The sequence below is a fragment of the Brachionichthys hirsutus genome, chromosome 17 (assembly GCF_040956055.1).
Source record: "Brachionichthys hirsutus isolate HB-005 chromosome 17, CSIRO-AGI_Bhir_v1, whole genome shotgun sequence".
In the NCBI taxonomy this organism is placed as follows: domain Eukaryota; kingdom Metazoa; phylum Chordata; class Actinopteri; order Lophiiformes; family Brachionichthyidae; genus Brachionichthys; species Brachionichthys hirsutus.
Window position 1 is genome coordinate 8,918,888 of NC_090913.1, and position 18,406 is coordinate 8,937,293.

The 18,406-nt window shown below is 39.8% G+C and overlaps 2 protein-coding genes across 2 annotated transcripts; one reads left to right on the forward strand and one right to left on the reverse strand.

Annotated features, from left to right (window-relative positions):
- The first annotated feature begins 6,020 nt into the window (after positions 1-6,020).
- On the forward strand, positions 6,021-10,365 carry tet2 (tet methylcytosine dioxygenase 2). Its single transcript, XM_068751043.1, has 10 exons — positions 6,021-6,885; positions 6,962-7,052; positions 7,145-7,238; positions 7,333-7,541; positions 7,673-7,823; positions 7,904-7,993; positions 8,090-8,227; positions 8,426-8,780; positions 8,951-9,706; positions 9,737-10,365. The coding sequence occupies exons 1-10, from the start codon at positions 6,021-6,023 to the stop codon at positions 10,294-10,296; spliced, it is 3,309 nt and encodes a 1,102-aa protein (XP_068607144.1). The 3' UTR covers positions 10,297-10,365.
- Positions 10,366-13,233: 2,868 nt separating this feature from the next.
- Positions 13,234-17,863, reverse strand: ppa2 (inorganic pyrophosphatase 2). Its single transcript, XM_068750687.1, has 12 exons — positions 17,652-17,863; positions 16,766-16,830; positions 16,583-16,627; positions 16,441-16,494; positions 15,770-15,889; positions 15,530-15,616; positions 15,282-15,408; positions 14,371-14,498; positions 14,151-14,236; positions 13,793-13,862; positions 13,677-13,716; positions 13,234-13,579 (listed from the first exon to the last, which is right to left on the reverse strand). Exons 1-12 carry the CDS (start codon positions 17,839-17,841, stop codon positions 13,557-13,559), a joined length of 1,035 nt encoding a protein of 344 aa, XP_068606788.1. The 5' UTR covers positions 17,842-17,863; the 3' UTR covers positions 13,234-13,556.
- Positions 17,864-18,406: the final 543 nt, after the last annotated feature.

Sequence of the window (18,406 nt, forward strand, 5' to 3'; positions counted from 1 at the left end):
ATACACAACTATCTGGAATGCAGCATTTTGAGAATGTTGTCAGGGGTCATGAGGTTTGCAGAGCAGCGATTTCAGCTCTTTTTTAAAGGGAGGGTTTTAAACATAGAAGAATGCAAGTCATCTGACCCAATTACACTGGTAGGGGTTGGTAAGGATGAGGTTTCACTCGCAGCTCTGCTAAACACAATCTAAACTCAGGCCAGCCTGTCAGCAATATGTAGCCAGTTGAGTATTTATTTTATTTTTCACCAAAAACTATTTTATGAACATGGAAGTAGTTTAATGTGAATTATTTTAGATTTGCCTCTGTGTTGTGTTGTGACAGGGCCCAGGACCTTACTGGATTTCAGTGTTTGTTCCAATTGAGTCCTCTACTTCACTACTTGTGATGACATCCAAAACAAAATTACTTAAATTTATTTTCATTGTATTTCCCGAGGAACCTTTAGCATATGCTTGATATTATGGCAATTCCAACACTGAGTTGGTAAATAATGCAGTGAAAAGCAGCCCTAAAATAAGTTTGTTATGAGGAATATTGATTTTACGTTTGCTAAGAGCTCTAGAAATGTATAGACTCTTGACTGGACGCATGCACTGTGTTATTATGCTTCAAACAGGAAATGCGAATAAGCCCACTTCAGCAAAGAAAAGGAAATGTACACTTGAGATTGTGGCTTATTATTGGCCTATTCTGCAAGTGGGTGGCATGTTTCAGCATGCATGCATTTGATTTACAGCGTTGCGCCATAGCAACGACAGCACTCTTTAGGAATCATTAACCCTTAATCCTACATTCAAACCAAAGGTGAACGCTTGATGCACGGTGCCTCAAAAACATTGTGCAAACTTGTAAGCATGCTCTGGAAGAGCTGTAGCTTTCGAGTCAGGTGCTGACCCCATGCAAGGTTCTACGGAAGGGCTGCAACGCCCGATTTGGTCTGAATGAACCTGCCGAGGTTGGAGACCCAAGTTTCCCAACAGCTGTCGTTGGTGCTGAATGTCACATGCGGCTGCCAAGTCAAACCAAACAGACCTCATCTACTATGGCAGAGCTTTAATTTCACTGGGTCTCTCCTGCAATAACAAAAACACAGTGCGAGTCCAGACTATTTGTCTTGGCCAAGTAAAGCTTTACTAGAAACAGTTAACTGCTAAAATAAGGATCTACTTTTGTGTGTATTAACTGCCGTTTAAAAAAAATACTCTTGTGAAAGCTCTGTCCATTGTTTTGCAACACTGGTCACACTGTGTCCAAGAGTCCACCCTTGCCCCCCAGGCCTAAGAGCACTAAGGCAACGGACCATCTAGAAATGCCAGAAATCACATTGCTACAGAGACAATACCTATAGTCAATGACCGGCGAGACGTCAACAACGGCACTTAACAGAACGGGTCACAGCTGCAGAGGCCAAATGACAGACTGTAGAGCAAAAAAAATTAATAAAGGAGATACCGCAGGTGTACAGAAGAACATAAAAGTCTAATTACAAGGCAGAAGGGCTGAGTTTATGAGAGGTGGAGGGAAGACAAACAACAGAACACAGAGAAAAAGACATTGCCTTTAAGAGGAAAAAAAAGATGCGTTGGGGCGCTAATTTAATCCAAGCAAGTCAAATCATACCATAAACTGAAACAGATTGCTCATTTCCCTGGTGAACAGCTACTAGAAAGACCAAAACAGATCAAAGCATTGTAACTTCCAGAAGGCATTCACACTAAAACCACTTCAATGATTTCCACTGGTGTACTGTGGAGCTATACCTAATGTGGAAACTTAGATCTTCATATGAATCACATCTATTCAACAACTAAGGGGATGCAGCTGATATTCTGTATGTTTTGCAGCAAGAGCCACCAGAACTGGAGTTAAAATATTGCGTAATTGGTGTAGGTTTGTACGTGTACAGGCGTGCACACTCAGCTGGGATCTCTGGCTTTGTTCTGGGTTGCAAAGATTTTTTTTTTTTCTTTTTTGTCAGTGTGGGTGTATCCAACTGTGACAAGCTGCTTGGCTCCATTCGGGCCTTTGTAAAGCCTGGAGTGTCCCTCAGGAATGGAGCCACACTGAAAGCGGCTTAGCACCAGCGTTCACCTCTTGACTCGAGTTACTGATTTACAGACTGCACCAAGAGCCAGACAAAACAAAGGAGTAGTCACATGGGTTCGACAGCGGCATTCACTCGCTTACCACATTGTTACAATTTCAGGGATCAGATGTTTCCTATTTGAAAGCGCTCCAAAAAAAAAAAAAAGAGAGGGAGCTTTAATTTACTCCTTGCTGCTTAAAACAGCTGGAGTAAAATTTGACCTCAGTGAGTTGAGCCTAATGTGGAGAGAGATTCTATACCAATAAAGCTAGATGAAATAAGAATAATAGGAGAGGCCAATTAGAGCCGTTAGAAACACAGCAGGTCACTTTGTCACTGTCACAATGCAGTGATTATAACAGTTAATGTGATTCAGGTATTTTGATGTCCTCTTTGATAAATGTCAGGATCCCGCAATGTTGTGGTTAACTGATGAGTGTCGATTCACCAAACATCTTGGTGGAGTTAAATATTCCCATATTAAATGCGGCCCAGTAACAAATGCCTCATGGGGACCCCCTGCTGTAACAGATCTGCTGCAGATGATGATTTTGCAGAAGACCCCCTGGATGCAAAGCTCACTGGCAATTCATCAAATAGAGCCAACAACCCCCTGATGGTTTTTTCATATTCATTTGTCAACATATATTTAATTTTTGCAAAACGATCATAATCATAATTAGGCTTGGTGCCACTTTTGATTACACTAAACATGCGTCTGTATCTGACAGCAGTGAGGACTTCTGCAACCTGTCTCACAAGGTGCTTATGAGGCACTTTACCTTCATGTCCTACTATTGTCTAAATATAACATGTTACAAATTCCGTATCCTTGCAGTAAGTGGAATAACTAGGTTACAACTAAGGTTAATAAGACTGAGACCGTCAAAGCCATTAACGAGGGAGGATCTGGGAGTATTTTCAAACCTGTACCAAATACCTCTGTGTAAACTTGCATCCAAACTGGTTTTTGTTGATTCCGTTAAACCAAAAGGAGGGGCTGAAGAGCACGTTCCTCTTGAGTCATTACTTCTCTATATTTCTAGCTTACGAAACCCTTGCATCACTTTTACCCAGAAAGGCAGTTTGCGTGTTAAAAGTTGATAGATATATTACGCACGACAACCACTCTTCACTTTTCATCGACTATTCCACAAGACAAGGGATGTGCATGTTTCTCCAATGACTCCTTTATCTTCCTGCAACAATTGAGACTCTCTGTTTAAGTCACTGAGGAGAGTGAAAACCAGGTGCACATAGTCAAACAGGGAACAGTGTGTACATGACACGAAAGCATTGCATTTCGTTATTTAGGACAACTTCAGCAGCAAGATTTGAAATACTGTATATTGTAACTTTCTCATGGCAACCAGGAATCAACATAATCAATACAATCAACTTGTTTTCTGCCAGCCAACATTAATTGATACAGCTCTTCAACTTTACATGTGAAATCAGAATGTGCTACTCATCTGGCCATTCTTTCAGCATCTGCAAGAAGATTGCTTATAATTATCATATATTAAATTGCGGGTCTTCGTGCATAAGCACTGTAATTGTTTTGCAGATGCAGCAGACGTGACATGCATTAATAATTAAGGAAGACAGAAATAAATGTACTAGAATCATTGGAATATATTTGCTGCTGATAGAGAGAATGGGAGAAGAGATAGAGGATAAAAGTGAAAGAGTAAGAGCAGGAGCAACAGAAATGTAATTCTCACCTTAAACCAGAAATTAATAATCAACAGTCATCACAGTTCATAATATTAATTAATAATCATGCGTGGTGATTAACCTAATATTGCATTGCCATTGTTCTATCTTGCAGGACGGACAGAGGGCAGCCCTGTGGATGGACTCTGAGCAGGACAGATGGAAACAGAACAGGCCAGACATGAGACGGAAGAAAGTCTGATATTAACACAATTTGGCACATCACAAAATATCTCTCACAAACTCCAGAATGGAGGCCAGTCTTCAGAAGAAGATTCTCTGCAGATCACTGAAGATACAAACTGGAATCTTTACAAACCTGACACAGGTGCCAACACCTTGAAAAGGCAGAGGGAGACCTGTGACAGCATTGTTTCAGTGCAAGGGATGCTTGATCAAGGATCCTGCATGATGAATGGAGAATTGGTGAATGGCGAATTGAAGCATGCGCTCAATGATCAATCTTTGCAGCTTCACCAACCCAAGAAACTTAGATTAAGTTCTGAGTTTAAAGGAAATAATGACATGAGCCCCATTTTGGGGGACTTTGCTGATTTGGCAAAGGAAACAGAATATGAGTGCAGTACCTCACCAATAGCGATTCGATTTGATAAAAGGAACTGTCAGTTTCCAAATGGTGACATTTTTAGTCTGCCAAAAAATAAACAAGTTTCGATTCCAAATGGTGCTGCATCACCCCTCTCAACCATAGAAAGAACTCCAGATGATCTTTTGGAGAAAACCTTGTCTCATTATTATCCTGAACAAGTGTCAATTGCGCAACAACCATCTGGGTCACAGATAGAAGATGTCAAAGGTTTGCGTGCAAATAAGTCCCCCAGTGAAGGTGCTCAACCCCTCTCTTCAGGATTGCCCAATGCAGCCCGAATTTCAATTTCAAAGCCACAGCAGCCCAAAAAATCAGGCAATGTTAAAGTGGACAGCAACTGTAAGTCTGTCAACTATGTCGTAAATGGATGTTCCAACAGTTTTGAAGCTGATAGACAGCAGCAACAACAGCAGTATCAACAGCAGACAACAGTTTACTCTGACCAGAAGTTATCTGACATGATCAGATCTAGCGATGGTGCTAGTAGTTCACAACAGCATCAAAATGGCTCTCAGTGCTACCCTGATGGTACCGATCCGCAAAGCATGTATCTAAAAGCCAACCAGGAGTTTGACCAGAACTCATTTCTTGAGCAAAATACTCCTCTACAGGTAACAGAGACAGGCAGATATGGATTCCCCAACTCCACATTACAGAAGACAGGGCAAAGATTGGAACCCGAGTCTGGTCAACCTCAGCATCATGACAGTGGCAACCAGTATGGGATCCAACATCAAGCTTTAAAACAAAATGCTGAGAACCCACATGGAACTGACGATATAGGTTCCATGGGGTGCAATCATGAGCAGTCACGTCATGCTGAGTTACAAAATGGGATGGAGAGTAATTCCCAGCAAAGAGCTAATTTATCATGTTCGACAACCCCCCCGAGAGGCTGGTTAGAGCTAAACTCTTCACAATCCCAGCAACAACCAGCAAGTGCTCCACCATCCCAGGCACATGAGCAGGAAATGTGGAGGGGCTTCCCTGCTAACATGCAGTCAGAACACCCAGCAGCTAATCCCCAGGTTCACAGCCAAATGTTGGAGACAAATTCTGTGCAAAGTTTCCAGACACAAGGGATTTTCACAGATAGCAGTCAAGGGTCTAACAGCTTCAAGCAGCCACAGCAGGACAGTCTCCCAGCCCAAAGTCACTGTGCCCCAGCTCAGCACAACACTGCCCCTGGGTGGCAGCAATTAAATTTGAGCGCACCACAACTGCATCAGTCTCTGACACCAAAAGATTCGGAGCAATGTAACTTCCCTGCAAATCAGAAGGCAGACAGCCATATCCAAACTCAGTTGCAGTCAGAGCACTTATGTGAAGACCCTGATTTGCAAGATATATTATCACCTGGGTTATTAGAAATACAGCCACAGCAGCAACACCATCACTGCCATCTTCAACGGCCACTGTCTAATCCACCACAATTTGAAAGGCAGCAACTCAAGTCTCCAAATTACAGACCTCGCAGTCAGCCTCAGCCAGATCAACAGCAACTTCACTCCAAACCACCTCTATCAAGCCCTTCTGCTCAATCCAATAACCAAAACACCCAGCACAATGACCCTGCGATATTCAGTTACAATAACTCAACAGAGATGCAGCAACCACAAAAACATCAAATGCAGTTTCCACCAAATCTAGGCACCAGTAACCTCAAGACAGGCCTACCACAGAGGCCTAACAACCACTGCCACCAGCTTAGCCATGCAGACATCTCCCAGACCTCTACGCAGTCACAGACACACTTACCACAAGGCATGGTAAACCAACAGGTATCAACACAGATGTACCATAAAGCTGAACAGCAGCAGAATACATCATGCACGCAGTTCCAAGGGGGATCTCCACTACCTCTGAGACCTGTAAGTACCCATGCAGACTTTCAGAGGCATGCAGCCTTGCGCATGCATCTGCTACAGAAACAGGAGCGTCAAGGGCTTCCTCACCTCCCTCAGAATGTTTATGACACCAATCATGGTCTCAGAGCTGTGAAAACGGATAATGGACCCAGATTTCAGCTGCCTGCTTCACAACAACAGGAGCATTATTTACAAATGAAAGAGGCAGGGATGGGTAGAATTCAAGTCAAGCAGGAAAATCAACAATCCCTGTGCGAGCAAAGCAAGAGGCAGGGGAGCATTTTGGCTTCTATGGAACAAAGCCTGAAGCAGTACAAGCTTTCACCTGTATTTGAAAATAAACCCATGGTCATGAATACAACACACAAAGTTAAAGTGGAATCTTCTGGGCCTGTCACAATTCTATCAACCAACACAGACCTGAATGGAGCTGAAACTTCAGCAGTCGCCTCACCGAAACAAACCATGTCCACCCCTAAGAAAGAACATCTTTTACAAAGCTTCATGGATTCTCCTTTGAAGCTTTTAGATAACCCTATAAAGAATCTATTGGATACACCCATAAAAACACAATATGATATTGCATCATGCCACTGTGTTGGTGAGTCTCAAATATTACGAGTCTGAAATATGATTAGTTTGTGTGTAAATATTAATATATGGTCCTTTATATTTAGAGCAAATCAGTGAGAAAGATGAGGGCCCATACTACACTCACCTGGGGTCAGCACCCACTGTTGCTGGCATACGAGAGACAGTGGAGAAAAGGTTAAGTTCATATTGATTTCTTGACAAATGAATATTTTAGTTGGCGCCGTCTAATATTTTTCTTTACTTTGACACCACTATTTTGTTTTCAGGTCTGGTCTAACTGGTCGGGCCATCAGGATTGAGAAAGTAATATACACTGGCAAGGAAGGTAAAAGTACACAGGGGTGTCCCATAGCTAAATGGGTAAGAGTTTCTTTAGAGTATTTGGAGTGAATCAGCTACCATTGTGTCTGAATATAATGCCAACATATGGCTTCATTTATCTGCAATGTTTCAGGTAATTCGACGATCCAGTGTTGAAGAAAAGCTGCTGGTGTTGGTGCGTGAACGTACTGGCCATAAATGTGACACAGCCTGTATTATTGTGGTAATGCTGGTATGGGAGGGCATCCCGCACAACCTCGCTGATCACCTCTACCTCGAGCTAAGTGAGACTCTAACGAAGAATGGGGCCCATACCCAGAGACGCTGCGCTCTTAACGAGGAGTAAGTGACTGTACAACAAACCACATCTGGCCAATCACTCTTTTTATACTAAACTTACATAGAGTATACATATGTGTTATGTTTTAAGTTCTGATTTTCTTAAATTATTTTTGTTTGGGGTTTTTTTCCAGGCGGACATGTGCATGCCAGGGATTAGATCCTGACGTAAGTGGAGCATCTTTCTCCTTTGGCTGTTCCTGGAGTATGTACTACAATGGCTGCAAGTTTGCCAGAAGCAAAATACCAAGAAAATTCAAGCTACTAGGAGATGATGTGAAAGAGGTACTTTATGGAAATAAAAAAATCATTAATATGCCAGTAACATGCCAACTCAATTGACTCTTGTAATATTTGCATTTCAGGAAGAGAAAATAGAGAAAAACTTTCAAAATCTGGCAAATTTATTGGCTCCCTTGTATCAAACTTTGGCACCTGAAGCATATGGAAACCAAGTGAGTAAATTTAAACATTGCATACTATTTGATTTATACAGATTATTAAAACAACCTTCGTATATCAAATTCGCATCCTGATGTTCCTGGGTACAGGTGGAACATGAACACAGGGCAACAGATTGTCGCCTCGGGCTCAAGGAGGGCCGTCCCTTCTCTGGGGTCACTGCCTGTCTGGATTTCTGTGCGCATGCTCATAGAGACCTCCACAACATGCAGGGTGGCAGCACATTGGTAAGGAGAACTTAAGGAAAAGAGTACTATGTGCGGATGTCTACATAATACAGCTAAGGAATTGATGAACTGCACATTATGATAATGTCCCAGTGATTGACGTGATTAATAAAAGTCGGCTTAAAACATCGGCTGAAGTCATTAAATGTTGTGGCACCTCCATCAAAGACTTAGATTTACCTCACCCTGTTTTCCCAGGTGTGTACATTAACAAGTGAGGATAACCGAAAAATTGGAGTAATACCAGAGGATGAACAGCTCCATGTACTGCCTCTTTATAAAGCTTCCAGCACTGATGAATTTGGCAATGAGGAGGGTCAACAGGAAAAGATTAAGTCAGGTGCTATCCAAGTCCTCAGTGCCTTCCGCCGCCAGGTGCGCATGCTTGCAGAACCTGCCAAGTCTTGCCGGCAGAAAAAGCTGGATGCCAAGAAGGCAGCTGCCAACAAGAATGTCATGCTCGAAAGCGCTAATGATAAGGCAGAGAAGGCCCTCTTGACCAAATCAAAACTGGGCACTTGCGAGAATACTTCTCAGAACGCTCCAATGGAAGGTAGGGTAAACATTTATTCTGATGCATTTCATATATTGTATCTCAAATCTTCTTTTTTTTGGTTATGAGTAATTAATTGAAAAAAAGTTACATAAGAGTGGACATTTGTGTAATTCCTTCAGTGCTGATAAGGTCTTTATGTTTGTTTCTTTTTTTAGGAATTATTCCAGGTGCTATGGGAGCATCCCTACAGTCAGGTCAGGCAACTCACCCTCTTGGGGTCCATCATCAGCAACTGCAGCAACAACAGCATGAGAGCATTCTTCCCCTGTACCCTGGATCAACAAATGCAACAAGCTTGTTTCCCAACCACCCTGGGACTTTTCCAAGCACTTCCAAGCCAAGCAGCATGTACCCACTGCAGCCACCAACACCAGCTAGCCCTTACCCCTCCCCACTCCATGCACCAAATTCTTACATTAATGGATCAAATCATCCATACCCAGGTTTTCAATGTAATGGAGGCATGCCCCTCGACAATTACCATCCATACTACGCTTCAAACCCAAAAACCTTGGACATATATCGTCAACAGAGGCCAGCGGTTTACTCAGAGCAGGCATATGGTGTGCATCAGCGTTATGGGGTAAATTATCCACCAAGGTATGGCGATTCAGGCTTACAGCTCAGTGGTTTCAATACTTGCAGCGTGAGGCCAATTCACCCGTTGAGACCCTATGCCCCTTATGGTCCCAATGGAGCCTCAGATCCCCAAATCATGGAACCTCACTCAAGAGCGCCATTAGCCCATGAAGGTCTGGACTATATAGCTGCTGTGAGTAAAGGCAATCAGCTTGGAGGTTACCCAAATCCATACCTATCACGGAGCCCTCACATTATAGCCCCAGGCCAAGATCCTTTTAATATGCAAATAAAGACCGAGATGTGCATGTCTCATCCGCAGATGCTTTCTACTCAGTTGAGCGGTAGGTCTTTGATCCCTGAAACACAGTCAGGGTTAAGTCTGTCTAATGGGAGCGTCATGGGCACTGGTATAAAACAGGAGCCAGGAACACCCCAGACACCTACGACACCTCAAAAGCCTGAGATGTGGTCAGACAATGAACACAACTTCTTGGACCCTGATATCGGTGGCGTTGCTGTGGCACCAAGCCATGGCTCAGTGCTCATCGAGTGTGCAAAACGGGAGCTTCATGCCACAACACCACTTAAAAACCCAAACCGCAACCACCCAACACGCATCTCATTGGTCTTCTACCAGCACAAAAATATGAATGAGGCCAAGCATGGTTTAGCACTGTGGGAAGCCAAGATGGCTGAGAAAGCTCGAGAAAAGGAGGAAGAAACAGAAAGGAATGGTGGTGAGGGGACACCGAGCAAGGGCAGCAAGAAGGGGGTCAAACGTGAGGCTTCAGAAACCACTGGGGAGCCTCCCTGCAAACGTTTTATCCAGGCACTGATGGAGGGGTCTTTGTCATGCACAACAAACACCTTTGTCAGTACATCTCCGTATGCCTTCACCAAGGTGACAGGGCCTTACAATAAGTTTGTGTAGTAAACCGTGATGTGGAAGACAATTGAAGGTGCTTTGTGAAAAAGGCCAGCAGCACCACTGGTCTCATCTTTACACTCCTATCAGTAAGGTTATCAATGTTGCATTGAAAAAGGAAACTGTAATCAGATGGATTACATATCCCCTTTCACATCAGGTCTTTCACTTCCTCAAAAACCTAGGTTTACTAGTTGACGATACCGAGGATATATTTATTTTCTTTCTGGCAACTTTTGCAAGAATCACACTGTCAAAATCTATGGTGCTTTCACTCTGATTCATATGGACCTATTTTTTAATGGAAACAAAGTTTCAATTTCGGAGCTTTATTTTTCTTATGACATTTTGGTGATGTCATCTTGGCATATAACACTGATTTTGTAAATGGCAACATTCACGGTGCTAAAGCATGAGTGTATTGTAATTTATTTCGATCCAAATGCCTTCACACTATAAACAGAATACACTTTACTAGTGACAATTATGTTAACAGGACACTGAAGCATTCATTCCACTGTCAAATCATGAGTATTATAATGGTTTATAGTGAATCAATGTTAGAGCACTTGTTGAGTAAAATGGTACATTGATTTCAAAAAATTTGGAAATCTTTTAAATCAAAAAACTGATTAAACTTGCCGTATTGCTATACTGATTGTTTTTCATTTCTAAGCAGCACTAAAATCAAATTATATTATCATTATCATTGGTCAACTTAAATGGAGGGTTACAAGAGTGATCAATGAAACTGGTGACTTCATGCAAAAAAATCTTTTTAAAATGTAAACCTTATTTTCAAATCAGTGTGTTGGTGCTCTTTCACTGTCATATACTGTAAATTGAGCCATATTAATGGTGCATTTTTAACATTGAGGGGAATAATATATACCTTGTTGTTAATTCAATTTTTTTCCAGGTTTACTTTGTTGTCAGCATCTGTTTTTAATGTTCCTTACTTTGGGTTCGTTGAAAAAACCTGGACTGTGAATATTACCTGTACTTTTATGTCTGTGGTGCTTCGTAAATGTGCTTTTTCTACACTGAGAAACATGAAACAGGGTAAGCTCAGCTTCAGTTTCAGAGGGCAGCTGGCTTGTTGTGGGGTCATTAATTATTGGTATCTAGCTGTAACATAAACAGGTGAGATTTGTACAGTAAGTTAATTTCACTTTTTTGGAATAACTGTTGATTTTGTGTTGTAAAGAATGCAAACAGCCTATTTCATTGTAATTCTTTAGGATTCATGCGGTGCTATTCAGCCTACTAGACACATACAATGTGAGACTCTTTGAGCAGAGAAGGCTTTTAAATAATGTACAGTAGAAGCCTCTCTTATACCTCAAACCTAGTTTGGCAATAGAATAAAAATAAACATACTTTCTTCCTTTGTGTATTACCATCAAATTATCAATAACACATAAACTAGTTAAAAGGCATAAAAGTTCATGTTTTACTTTCTTATTCTGGAAGAAAGTATTTATTGGACTTTAATCTTTTAAGTTACTGTAAAATCAGGGGCTTTTTTTAATGTAAATTCTGTTACATCTTCACCACCTGTATTCATCCCGTCATTTTTTCCATTCAGGTACTTCCCATTGCATCCTGAATCTAATTCTACATTTTTTGCAGACTTTAATTTTAGTTAGTAGGATGGTGGTAAAATTTTAAAGGTAATCTGAACATATATGCACTGAGTTAACTAAAGGGAAACTATATTGACTAACTAAAACATAATGTATTTGCTTTTGCAATGAGACAAGACCAGGACCGTGATTAACATAGTTGCACATCTTTGTGCCTGTGTATAGTTACATTTATTTATAACCACTAAGCAATTGTATATTGATTTATTTTCTGTCTATTTGATTTAATTAATGTGATATATATATATATATTGGTATGACAGTCATGCTAAAGTAACAAGCTACCCCACTATTCAATATTTTCCTTGTGTAACAGCACTTCAATTCTTTTCCAGGAAAAAAAAAAAGTTACATTTTATTTAAACAGATTGTAAATGTGTTTAAAAAAATAAATTGTCACATTGTACATACCCAGCAACTGCTTTTTTTTAAACCTTAGAAACCTCTTTTTTAAACTATTATGATTAATATTGATATCTTCTTACTCTATAAAATTGGCTCACGGCTCCTCTATCAACAATCCTCAGTATATTGTTAAGTACCCTTTTGGCTCTTTCAGGTAAAATAATTTTCATGGTTAGATTATCCAGGAAGTCTTTGTAAATTTATGTCAAATTAATGTTTACAGTTATGGTATCCTGTTTGCTCAGACATTAGAAGTCCTAGTTTATTCTTGACAGTTCATTTTGTAAAATAAATCTATATAAACTAATGTTGAATTTTGATGTACAGCACCCAGCTACAGTAGCAGGCTGTGGTTCAGAAAGCCAAGGTTTCTCAGATATAGCGGGTTAAAAGCATAGCCATACTTGAAGATGCTTAACAGTGTGTCTGAGTGATACTTGAATGACCTCCTGCGCTTAACTAGCACAGTATGTGTGCTTAGTTCAAAAGTTAAGTTAGCAGTCGATAGACACTTGGTCTGTTCGCAGTTCAACACTAAATTTATTAAAAAATAAAAAAAATAAAAAGTGCAACTTTATGCCCATCTTTTTTTTTATGCTTTCCTTGTTTTCCTGAAGTTTGGTATGTTGAAAAATGGAATTAATGATGGGTATTAATACTGTAAGTATTGTAATGTACTGAATGCAGTTTATCTGAAAGCTGTTTATTATATCATTCCTGATATTGCTGAGATGTGGGTGTTTTTTTTTTTTAAATAAAATCTATATTTATTTAAAGGAATTTTATGTGTTACTCCAAGTTAATAGCATTATCTATATTCTATGCATTGATTTCCACATGGTCAGGTTTATAAATATGTAATTACACATGAAGTTAGAAGAGATCATGTCATGGCCAAGACTTTATTTACTCAAAAATGAATAAATGTTCATGCGTTACATACAAATTGCACATATTACTAAAATGAAAAGTTTCAAATGCAAATTGGAGTACATTAGCAAGACTTTCAAGGTTAAGCACATCTTACTTTTACATCTTGACGTAAACTTGAAATATTCAGGTCATCACTGGCTCGTATTTGATGACCATTTCCTCTTTGTTTAAGGAAATAAGACTGAACATGGACGAAGCTCAATCCAGTTGAGTCCTTACCAAAAGCACATCCAGCTGCAGATGAAGGGACATTTTGTTGCTTTCTATACTGCCTTTGGGCCGTCAGACAAAATGCCACTTATCCACTGTCCAAGAAAAGTTTTAGGATTACACAAATGTCAAAAAACAACAACAACACCTCAAAGAAATTAATTTAGTGGAGTTAAAACGTTATTGACTTACCTTCTGAAGACACAGGAAGTGCATTACCAAATGCAGGGGCCTGTAAACGTTATACATTAATAAACGCAAGCTTTTACTCTGATTATCATGAAATGACAGCATGTGGAAGTTCATACCAACTTGACAACATCTCTGGTCTCATCTGGGCTGCATTTGAAAGGGCTTTTAGAGCAGGAGATATTTTTGCTGAACAAAACGAAACAAAAAGAGAGTCATTAATAAACCACACCGCAGGATTCAGGTTTCTAATACTAAAAAGTCACCAATGTTTTGAGTATATAAAAAGGGAAGTACAGTAATACCTTGACATGCGAGTTATAAATCGCTCCTGGACCGAGCTCGTAACTAAAATCATTCGTTGTCAAATGAATTTTTTCCATATGAAATAACTGAAAACAAGTTAATCTGTTCCGGCCGTCTGAAAACACCCAAATCAACGCTAATAAAAATGGGGTTTCACCTCCATCAACTTACCATGCGATTCCTCCACCGTTTTTCCGCTTCTCCACTAGTGCCCTCCACTGTTCATGAGTGGACTTAATAATCTCAACTGCAAAGTCCTATTAATAGGAGAAAACCATCAGGTACGAAATGCTGCTGGGTTGTTTATTTTATGCAGCAATTAAGGATTGCATTCATACAAAATCAGTCTTCTCTCATCTAGCTACAGTATTCAGTAGAAAAACCTTGATACCTTGTCTTTGAATTGCTCATTATATCCAAACTGGTTCTCAGACTTTCCATCAGGCACCTTGTATTTCCTGAACCAGTCAACGGTGGCTTCTAAGTGACCAGGGCGGCTCTTGCAGACATCTTCTATGCCTGAGGAAATCAAAAGAACAGTGGACCGCTTTGGACACTATTACCTCCGCTGAGACGGCGGTTATGTCTGGTATTTGTCTGTCTCGCCGTCCGTTTTTATCACAATAACTCAAAAGGTTCTGGGTGGATCTTGATGAAAAAGTTCAGGAAATGTTGGGAATGTTACCAGGAACAGATGATGACATTTTCATGTCGATCCAGAAGAGATCCTGGATTATGGATCAGTTTGACATTTTCAGTAACATTGTCATCAATGGACCTTCAAAATTTGATTATTGGCCGATGTTTATGGAATTTGAAACAGTCATGTATTTCCTCTGGATTGGATCCAGAATGACGTTAGAAAAAAATATTAAATTTTAACATTATATATATTATATATGCCTGCAGTAATAAAGCTCCTTTCAACATGTTAGAGCTTAACAGATGCAGAATAAGACATGTTGGCAATGCAAATACCATCAGGAACATTTTAGGCTAGCATTTTAGCTCCAAGAGTTTTGACCTTCCAAGCTAAAGGGATTTTGGGATTCCATCACTTGAATCTGATTTGGGCTGTGCAAGCAAACATACATCATATTTACAGTAAGCAGAGATCTGAGCATCAGTTATTCTTCGAATGCTCTGAATTACTTCAATTGATATGCAAATCTAAGGTCTTTCTCTGTAAAATCCTCATTTGTCTTACTTGTGATGACAATTCCTGACCTTAAATTTATTTAGGGCAGAGAAGGATCAGTGTAAATTGATGTCTAGGATCCTTGATCTGGCGAAAATACCCACTACTCAGGTTTTTGGCATCTGGGTCCTCGGCATTGATAGCTATGACCTTCCAATCCATTTCTCCCTCATCAATCATGGCCAAGATACCAAGTACTTTAACTTGGATCACCTGACCTGGAGAGCACACCTGAAGAACACAACACCACACTGAAAATCATCACTCAACGCATCTTTAAACAGTAACTATATTACAAACAAAAAACATCCTGTAATTCATTCATTTAAATACAGAATAGTACTCGTCTTACCTTGGTACCAATATCACAGACGTCAACGGGATCACAGTCGCCGCAGCACTTTGTCTCGTCGTCTTTATGGTCTGGATCTTCCCATGTCTTGCAAGGCACAATAATATGGAACAAAGATTTTAGCACAATGAAAATCATTAACTTTTATTAACCATTGGCTAGGATGAAGTTGCAGACATGCATAAGGATGGCAGACACACACACAAAACCTTGACCATTAATAGAACGAAAGGTCCTCACCTGTGGCAAAGCTCCGTAATTCCAAATGTAGCCTTTATGGGGGAAAATGTTGGCCACGAACCGCAGCTTTCCTTTCTTTATATCTTGTTTGATCGGATTCAGCGGCTCCTTTGTTGCAATCTGGAAATTGAAGCATTAATGAAGGTGTATGTCGATGTGTGCACTGATGGTTGTCAGCTTCCGGCTACAGTTCTAGAAGCCCCTCCCACCTCACTTTGGCTTCGCTGTTAAAGTTACCGATGGACTAAGGCAAGTGGAGAAATCCGAAGTTGTGTGTCGACAGAAAATGTGGAGAAGTTAATCTTTCTAGCCAAAACCTTTAAGCTTGAATAGTTTGTCATATTCAGGCTGTTGTTGCCAAGTGTTCCAAGTTTACAGTTTTGAACTTGTCTATTTATCATTTCATTAAGATCTTTTTTATTATTAATACATAAAATAAAAAACTCAGTCTAATTTATTTGAAATATTACCCAAATGGGTCACTTTTATTTATTTATACAACTTCTATTGTTTGCATTTTTTTTATTAATAAAAGCATTTGAAGTTATTTTATCTGCATTTTTTGTACCAAAATTAACCGAACCAAACCTAAATGACATTTTAGTGTACTTTTACAGCCCTAGTAATAATCTGTTTGGTTTTATAAGGTGTCGTATATAAAGCCTCCTTACCTCCAGTTTAGCATTGGACCATCGAGGTACCTCCACAACCATGTTAAAGAGCACCTGAAAGAAAGTACAAAGGAAACCTAAATACAATATAGGCTGGAATGAGAGCTTTCATGTGGGAAAACATAAAATATTTTGACAGTACCTCACTCCCATTCCTCTTCAGTTTTTTAGATGCCACACCGATGTCCTTTCAAAGGAAAAAAAATATATTAAAAAAAAAAAACACAGCTCTGGGCTCTGCATCATTAGTGAATCAAACTGAATGAATGACATAACATTTCTTAAATTAATAATCACGAGACAAGAAACACCAAGTATTACCTACCTGTTCTGTCTCAGCAATGAGTGGAATATCATGGAACGGTGAAATATATATTCCTTCAGAGGTTCCTAAAACGCAAAAGAAAATCTCAACATCCATGCACAAGAACGTGTGTCACAGTGAAAAGAAATTAAGTGACAACAGTGCATAAAGTTGTTGTTCCTGAACAGGACAGATTCTTCCTCCAGAGAATGATTTACAGAAAATTGTTGACCAAGTTTTGGTTTCAGACACTTTGTTTATTTGTTGAATAAATAAATATCCCCTTCATAATGAAACATTGGCCTGTTCTCTAGCACCACCCTCTGGTCAAACCTTATAATTATTTAATTACATAAAGTCACACATCTCCCTGCTTTCTACTCACATAATTATATATGACATATCATTCTATATTCTATTAAAATATAATTAACATGTAAGTGCGACATGCAATCAATGTTCCCTCAAATGTTTCATGCATCTGCGCAAACACACAAACTCCCTGAGCAGTCCCTTGGACAACTTTGAGCAACATCATAATAATACATTTTATTTTAAACGCACTTTACATTTTAAAGCAAATCTCAAAGTGCACAATAGTATAAAAATAAATAACATAAAAACAAGTGACAAAAATCAACAAATAAAACAGATAAAATCAACAAGCAAAGGATGTATGTCCTGGCAACGTAGAATTTCGCTGCTCGAAGACCGTAACAGCTGTGCGTAACTACGCACGATCGCACCTTAGAGGGAACGTTGCATGCGATGTCACAAGTGGCGCGTGGAACTGTGAGGTCACGTGTTTACTCTGACCTTCAGGTCGAACTGTGATTACCTGTAAAACATCTATGACCATAGTAAATCGATGTGCTAAAATGTGATGGGCTCTCCAACGTTGACTTACTAAAATAGATCCGGTAGTCCGTAGAATTGGGCCGTCCTCTCTCCTCCGTTTGATAGTGCATTGTTCTTCTAAAGTAACGCTGATGAGGTGCCGTTACTATTTGCGTTACCAGTTTGTTCCGAGAGGCTGAAATTGACCCGAAAACCGACACCAAGCGGCCGACCTGACAGCGCGCAAGCAGTGGTCTCATTGTGGAAGCTTCCTCTCCACTTCCTGCTTCCCGTTTTCCCCGTGCAGAAACACGCGTGTCCGTGGTGTTTCCTGTTACTTTTGTTCAAAATAAAAGCATTCAGAAATACTGGCGGAAGTATTGATCTTTCTTTTCAATCAATCATAAATGATAAAATAAAAACAGATTATTAAATTTTGGTGATGATCCAGAAGATAGGTCAGAAAAAAAAAAAGATATTTTCTTTTCTTTTCTTGTTACTTTTCATCAAAAAGGATTTCCTTCATTCTAGGCAACTTGGCAGCCATATTTCAAACAGCTATAATCAACACTCCAGCTCCAACTCTAATTCATCTGTGCTTTGGTTTTAAAACCTGAAGTTGACACATTTGTTGGTGGTTATCGCCACAATACTTCATAAGATCAAAGTCCATATGTGTCCATTGTGCACAAAACAAACATGCCATACAGCCACCTTGACGTGTCCTTTATGTGCTTTATGAGTTCATTTCTGTTCAAACAAATGAAGCAAGCCCATGCACCATAAAATCTGGTTTATTATAATGGTGAAGTGCATGTTTGACTT